Raw genomic sequence first — 7,122 nt, 5'->3', positions numbered from 1 at the left:
ATGATAGTTTACATGAGTGACTCAAAGAACTCTACCAGGGAACTCCTACAACTGGTAAACACCTTCAGCAAAGTAGCAGGATACAAGATCAACTAAAAAAAATCAGTAGCCCTACTATATACAGACGATAAAAGGGCTAAGAAAGAAATCAAAGAAACATCACCCTTTACAATAGCCACAAACAACATAAAATACCTTGGGGTAATGGTAATCAAACAAGTGAAAGACCTGTATAACAAGAACTTCAAGTCTTTAAAGAAAGAAATTAAAGAAGATACCAGAAAATGGAAAGATCTCCCATGCTCTTGGATAGGTAGGATCAATGTACTAAAAATGGCAATCTTGCCAAAAGCAATCTACAGATTCAATGCAATCCCGATTAAAATCCCAGCACAATTCTTCACAGACCTTGCAAGAATAATTCTCAACTTTATATGGAAAAACAAAAGATCCAGGATAGCCAAAACAACCCTGTAAAATAATTTTCAATATGCCAGTATCTCCCACAGTGCCTGAGAATGTGAGTGTTCGTTCTTGTTGTCTAGTCCCTGTTTCCTCACTGTTGTTCTTGTGCCTGAATATTTGCACAAACAGACACCCTGCTCCAGTCGCACGTGTCACTTACCCAGCCAGTCTTATTCATATTTCTAGTTTGTTTCCGTTTTCTGCATCAGTCAGTCTTCTCAAGCACACCCTTGTTTTCAAAATATGTGTGATAAGTTTTCAGATAAGTACTGTCTCAGGAAAAGAGTGAATGATCTTGCAATTTCACTAAAGAGTTACTTTTAAATGTTAAATTTACTAAAAGACATAATACAGTTTATAATTTTCCTTTTACTAGGAAGGAAAAACACTGTCTTCTTATAATAACAACTTTTACAAATAATTTATTTGTGAAATTCAAGTTACCAAATCATACATGCATCTTACAGGTACACAGGATCTGGTAATGTCATTGTTCTCTAAAACATTTTGTCTGAGGAAATAATCCAACACACATTGTCAAAAAGATAGGTAGCTTGTCAGGTATGGAAAAATAAACAGTCATATAATTGCATATGTAATGATTTTTTCTAGGAAAATGTTTATGTTTTCATAAGTTCACCCACATTTTTAATACATCCAATAATAATTATAAGTTTGAAATAACTGCCCTTCATAATCATATTGTAATATGACAAGGTTGGAATGGAAGTACACTTGACAAGGTATAAGTAATAATATTAGACTGATTGTTTAAAGTGTTCATAAATCAGTAACTTGTCTCTTGTAGCCTAAAATATAATCCAAACATTGAAGTTTGCAAAGAAATATTTTTGCTATTATTGTTGATTCTCATATACGTTAAAACTCCACAATTATATTGTCTTATGTAACTTTAGCAACCACTGTCTTCTGAAGGTAGGGCTAACCACCCCAAGAATTTGGTGAATCATGTTCACATTTATATTTGATAACTGAAAGGATTCAGTCACTTAAACATTTGAGTAGTACAATAAAAAGTGTATTTCACATTTGGAAAGCTGTTTGTTATGAATAAAAGTACACAGGCTAACAAAAGTAGCACATCAGTAAAATCATATGAGCAAATGACTAATGATTTGCCTCCTCAAGTGTAAGAATGCTTAGAAACATGGTTCTCAGTGTCTGGGCTTTCTTCTGATTCTGAAACCACTTCCCGTCTTCCTTTTCTTTGACTTCTTTGAGCCTAAAGACAATAAAGTGACAATTAACATCATATGGCTTCAGTCTGTCACTCATTTTCAATCAGTTCTCCCAGAATGCTTACTATCCTCCCTCACTTCATCTATCCTGATTATAAAGTCATTGGGCTTCCAGTTTCTAATGGTCTACACTTGAAACCGGGAGGCCATGACTACTGTCTGCTTTGGCTAGCCAGTATGTGTCTCTGACAAACCAAATCAGAACTCAAGTACTGTTTTTGTAGCATTAGTCTAGAAGTCACCATTTGGCACTAGAAAATGGGTACAGAAAAATACAATTTTCCTTTTGAATTATTCAATACCTTTGCTTGATGACTGAGTAGGAAGAGCTTTACTACCTTTAATGCAAGCACGGTCGCAATCATCCAGGTAATAAAAGTTATTTTCATTCCCACCACAGCCAGTGTAGGTGAAGGTTTCACAGGCCTTGTTTCTTGAATTATAATAATAGCGTGTCACATTGGCAGCACAAAGGCCTTCATCTTTTGGACTGGAGCAAAATGATGGAACTTTGTGAAAAAGAAAAAGAAATTAGAAATGAAGTAATGCCAAACTAAGAGATGGTGATGGTTAGTGGGCTAGCTGAAGAAAATCCCTAACAGGCCTCATTCTGAATCCAAAAAAACCTGTACCAGTCAAGAAAGTTGTGTCTCAGGTTACAGGGGAGGTTACCGGCTTCATTTTGATCTCTCTATCTCTTATTAAGTTAAAAATTTAATGTTCATATATATGCAGTATGTATACACACCTTTCCCCATTAACACTCCCCATACCCATCCTTTTCAATTTCATAAGCTGAAATAATTCTTTCTAAGGCTGTCTTTTACCTTTTTATGTAAAAAGAAATACATGGCATACTTTGGCAAACTTTCTTAGGCTGGTAACAATCACTGGAATATTTACACACATTCAATATTTAATTCTGTATGTTCAACACAGTACAGCCACAGAGGCCTGCCACAGCCTGCCAAAGAAGACTTCAAGATTTAACTTTTTAAGATCTATGTGCCTCTGCTATATCTGGTGGATGTGGTTGAAGAAATGGGGAAAGGAAAGAACAGAACATTCTGAGATAATTTGTAATTATTAAAGTATACAGAAGTTTAACCAGTCTTAATCCTACAATGTCTACTGTCTCATACACAAAACTACCTCCATACATTTCTGAAGTCTTGGTATTTATTAGTGTCTATTAAATTGTTATCAGTTACGTTAGTTGATACAAAAACTGGCTCCTAAGCTTATGACATTTCATGTATCGTTGTCAGCACCAACACTACTACTCTCCATTTACTTCTCTCAGAGAGTCCCTGTTCCCTCTTCATACATAGATATATACATGAAAATATGAGAAAAAAGCATTGTATCCCACCCTTGTTCTCCCCTTCTACCCATTAGGTGTCTTCCAGGAACTTTTATGTATAAATTGAAGATACGGACAATACAGTATGAATATCCCTAATCTGAAAAATACTTGGGACCAGAAGTGATTCATATTTCAGGGTTTCTTGATTTTTGGAACATCGACCCGTTCATAATGAGACATGCAGATAGCGTCTTGGGATGCTGGTCTAAGGAAGAATTTCATTGTGTTTCACACCCACTTTCCGTACAGGATTTGAAGACAATAATGCAATACTATTAGTGTGCCTGCTTTTTGACTGTTCCTCATCAGTTGAGGTAAGGTATGTACATTTCTACTTGTGAAGTTTTTTACATTTCAGATGTTCTAATTAGAGATGGGCAATAGATGTTCTCCAGACACAAGAGAAAAGGTAGCAACATGGCTTTGTCACAGTCCAGCCTTGAGAATTTTGCACCTCATTACTAACCTTCAGCTTGTGCCCGCACATGGAAATATAAGGACATAATGTTTCCTTCAGGGCAGTAGTTGTGAACACGGACACAGTCTAGGTTTGATTGGTGACAAACGCACACAAGCACACACACACACACACACACACAAATACACACACACACATGCCCATGCAATATCACATAACTGTGTAGCCCCGCATACAAACCATGTAATTTCAGACCAAATTATTGATTTTTCCCATAAAAGCACTCACATTTCCTTGGTTCACAGAATTTCTTACAAGTCTCTTCATCAGGGAATATGTTCAGAGTTGTGCTACACAGATCAGGCTGAAGGGCTTCACATGTCATGGTATTCAGGTTGAAGAAATACTGCACGTTGGGTTTACCACATGGATACGTTTGGAGTTCTAACCGACAAACCATAGGAACTTCTAGGGGAAAGGGAGAGGTAATAAAACATGTTACTCAGAGAAGTGTTTTGTAAGTTTCTTTTCTGCTGGGAATCCCAAATAATGACATGGAGACTTCTTATCAATTATAAAAGCTTGGCCTTTTAGCTTAGACTTTGTCTCAACTAGCTCTTATAACTTAAATTAATCCATTTATATTAATCTACATTCTGTTATATGGCAACCTCTCTTTCACCTTCCATCTCCTGCTTTCCCTCTCTCAGGCTGATGACTCCACCCTTCTTCCCAAAGTCCTTTCTGTCCCAGGAAAGGCCACCTATAACTCCTGCCTAGATATTGGCCATTCAGCTTTTTATTGTACCAGTCTCAGCAATACACCCTCACACAGTGCATAAATATACCTCCCACAACATTCTTCCTTGGCTAATATCAAGAAAACAAACAAGAGCTATAAGGAGTTGGGGCAGGAAGAATGACCCCTTATTCACTGCTGCTAAGAATGTAAACTGGTATAGGCACTATGGTAGTCAGTGGTGGTGTATGTGTGTGTGTGGTTTCTCCAAACAGAAATAGTAGTGTTATGTGACCCAACGCTATCACACTCAAGTGTGTATCTAAAGAGCCCTGGGTGTACACACCACAGACATATTTTCATATGTATGATTCTTCCTGTACTCTTCATAACAACTAAAGAACAGAGACATCCCAGGTGTTCAACAACATCTGAGTCTTTAAATAAATGTAGTTGAATGTACACGGGAATGTTTTTCGAATGCAAATCATGACGAAGTCATGATGTTTTCAGAGAAATGAGTGAAACTGACATAGAAGCCACACATATTTCCCCTCACGTGCAGAATCTGGGTTGGAGCTTATGTGATGGAAGTGGAAAGGCCGGCAAGGGAGGCAGGGAAGGAGGCTAGAAGTGGGGGAGGGGCAAAGAAGTGTACAGAGTGCTGGGAGAGCCGAGGGTTTGACTATTTGGGAAAGAAAGGACCACCAGAAAAAAACGGGGGCTGGGGACAGGACGTAAAGTTTCACGGCATATACGTATGGATGAGCCCACTGTTTTGTATGCTACCCTAAGAAATTCATAAGGTGACAAAAAAAATCAAAACAGCTTTCTAAGTTCTGCACTCAAAACTTTACCATAATTTCCAGGACTACTGGGGGACGATAACCTTATTTCATACTAGAAGAGTAAATTCCAAAAGTCTGTCCATTCATCAGAAGGTAAGCTTTTAGACACTGTATGAGGCTGACTCAGCAGTAACATGGCTTTCAAGTTCAACAGAAAGACTGATCTCTGGTCATTTCTGCATCAAAGTTTTTCACATCAATACACATTTCTTCCCGGCTTAAGTACACTGGTGGCCAAAGCCTGTATCATCCTTAATAGATATAATTATAAAACGACAAAGTAAAAGAGAACAAACTCATTGTGCTTAGCTATCCTGGTACACTAACCCAAGAATCTGGTAAGGAAAGTAAAATTATTATAACGAGTGAAATCATATTTCAAAAGTAATAACCAATCAAAATATTCCATATTGAAGGGTAACTGACAGGAGGATGCAGGGGTCTCAAAGACCGGATTTCTGAAACTAATAATAGATACAGAAGCATATTCAAGTCCTCCCGTTGTGTTTATGATAGCCCAAGATGGGTTCATTCACCCTTCCCAAAGTTCATGCAGACACTCCATTGCAACGGAATCTGGTAGTGAGCCGAACTCTGTTTGTAGCTGTAGATTTGGGAGGTGGGCACAAAGTCCCACCCCTAACAAGGGAGTTGATGTTGGGGCAAAGTCAGTTTTCTTTAAAAGCAGTGAAGGTCACACATCCAAGAGTATACGGGGACAGCATGAACTCTGTAGGAGTTAGGGGAGCACAAAGTTGGGTGGGTAGGAAAGGGGGCATGGCGAGAAGAAAGGAGGTGAACACATTTTCTGAAATTCTCAAAAAACTAATAACAAACGGGAGTGGGGTGGGGGAGGAGCCAATGGAGTTTGTTTAGCAATTTGGAAACTTTAGGATAAAAGTTAATGGACTCAACTAGACCTGGAAAATGAGCTGAGCTCTGACCCTCCCCTTGGAGCAGACACTAGCTGAGTGGGATGCACCCCAGAACACTTACTCTCGATATTTCCGCAAGTGTGTTCACAGAGTTTCTGACTGTGGAAATTGTTTGCGTTGCCCAGGCAGCCTCCGTACTTGAATTCTCGGCATGTCTGCTTGTTCCTATCATAGTAGAACCTGGGGATGAGGGCCCGACAAGGTCCCTTCTCCAAGGGCAAGAGGCAGATCTCTAAATTACTCCCTGTAATCAGAAGGATAATAACAGGACAGATGGTCAGATTTGATTCCTGACAGCGACTGCAAGGTCTGGTTCCAGAGTCATCAGCAGAAGTTTCTGCCCCAGCTATGCACGACTTCCCTTGGCAGAGGCAGGGACCTGGGGACAGCCTAGCGAGATAGCCAGTCCCTGGGCGGTGGGAGAAAAGGGGTAAGAGGGATCCTGGGCCGATACCTTGGGCGAATGCTGAAGCGAGACCGCGAGCGGAGCCCACCAGAAGCAGAGGCAGAAGCCACAGCGGCAGGGGCGTAGCAGGGTCCATAGTGCCTGGTGGAGGAGAGCTCTAGTCGCCCTCGCTCGCAGAGGAGCGGCCTTTAAGCGCCTTTAAGCAGGCGACGACCATCCCTCGACCCCCGACTGGGCGGAGCACAAAAGTGTAGCTGATTCATGTCTGAGGCAATGGCCCATCCCGCCCCCGCGCTCATCGTGTCCCAAGAGGAATTTCCCGGGAGTTGAGAAGTTGAACCTAACTTCCAAACTTTCGCCTGCAGCCAAGGGAGATACCCGAGGAATGCCTGTGTGTCAGTAATGGGAAACTGGCTAGCCAGAGGGAAATGACCCACCAAGGATTGCTCAATATGCCAATTTGCACCTTTGCCTCAAAGAAACCTCAATCCCAAAGCGCATTTAAAGAGGACTGAAGGAAAGACAGACCCATTGTTCTTACCCAAGCTGGTTCATCACCATGGACTCCAAGATGGTAATCTCTTTCTATACATGGAATCCAACCGGATGGTACTCAGTAGAGGAGGGACTGACGGAATGTGTTCCGTGAGAAATTACCACCCAAGTCAAGAATCACAATGCATTTT

The 7,122-nt window shown here is 40.4% G+C and overlaps 1 protein-coding gene across 1 annotated transcript; it reads right to left on the bottom strand.

The window, feature by feature from the left end:
• Window positions 1-861: 861 nt before the first annotated feature.
• On the bottom strand, window positions 862-6,685 carry Tfpi2 (tissue factor pathway inhibitor 2). The gene is made up of 5 exons (XM_013122667.3): window positions 6,485-6,685; window positions 6,092-6,274; window positions 3,797-3,976; window positions 2,063-2,233; window positions 862-1,708 (listed from the first exon to the last, which is right to left on the bottom strand). The coding sequence occupies exons 1-5, from the start codon at window positions 6,570-6,572 to the stop codon at window positions 1,641-1,643; spliced, it is 690 nt and encodes a 229-aa protein (XP_012978121.1). The 5' UTR covers window positions 6,573-6,685; the 3' UTR covers window positions 862-1,640.
• Window positions 6,686-7,122: the final 437 nt, after the last annotated feature.

The sequence above is a fragment of the Mesocricetus auratus genome, unplaced genomic scaffold, assembly GCF_017639785.1.
Source record: "Mesocricetus auratus isolate SY011 unplaced genomic scaffold, BCM_Maur_2.0 Super-Scaffold_100019, whole genome shotgun sequence".
Lineage (NCBI taxonomy): Eukaryota > Metazoa > Chordata > Mammalia > Rodentia > Cricetidae > Mesocricetus > Mesocricetus auratus.
This window is presented reverse-complemented; position numbering and strand designations above follow the sequence as displayed.

Excerpts from the sequence above, each read along its gene's own strand:
- Tfpi2 (XM_013122667.3), bottom strand. The coding sequence starts at position 6,572 with ATGGACCCTGCTACGCCCCTGCCGCTGTGGCTTCTGCCTCTGCTTCTG. Across the intron at positions 6,275-6,484 it reads CGCTTCAGCATTCGCCCAAG|GGAGTAATTTAGAGATCTGC; the intron begins GTATCGGCCCAG and ends TTCTGATTACAG. Across the intron at positions 1,709-2,062 it reads CGACCGTGCTTGCATTAAAG|GCTCAAAGAAGTCAAAGAAA; the intron begins GTAGTAAAGCTC and ends TATTGTCTTTAG.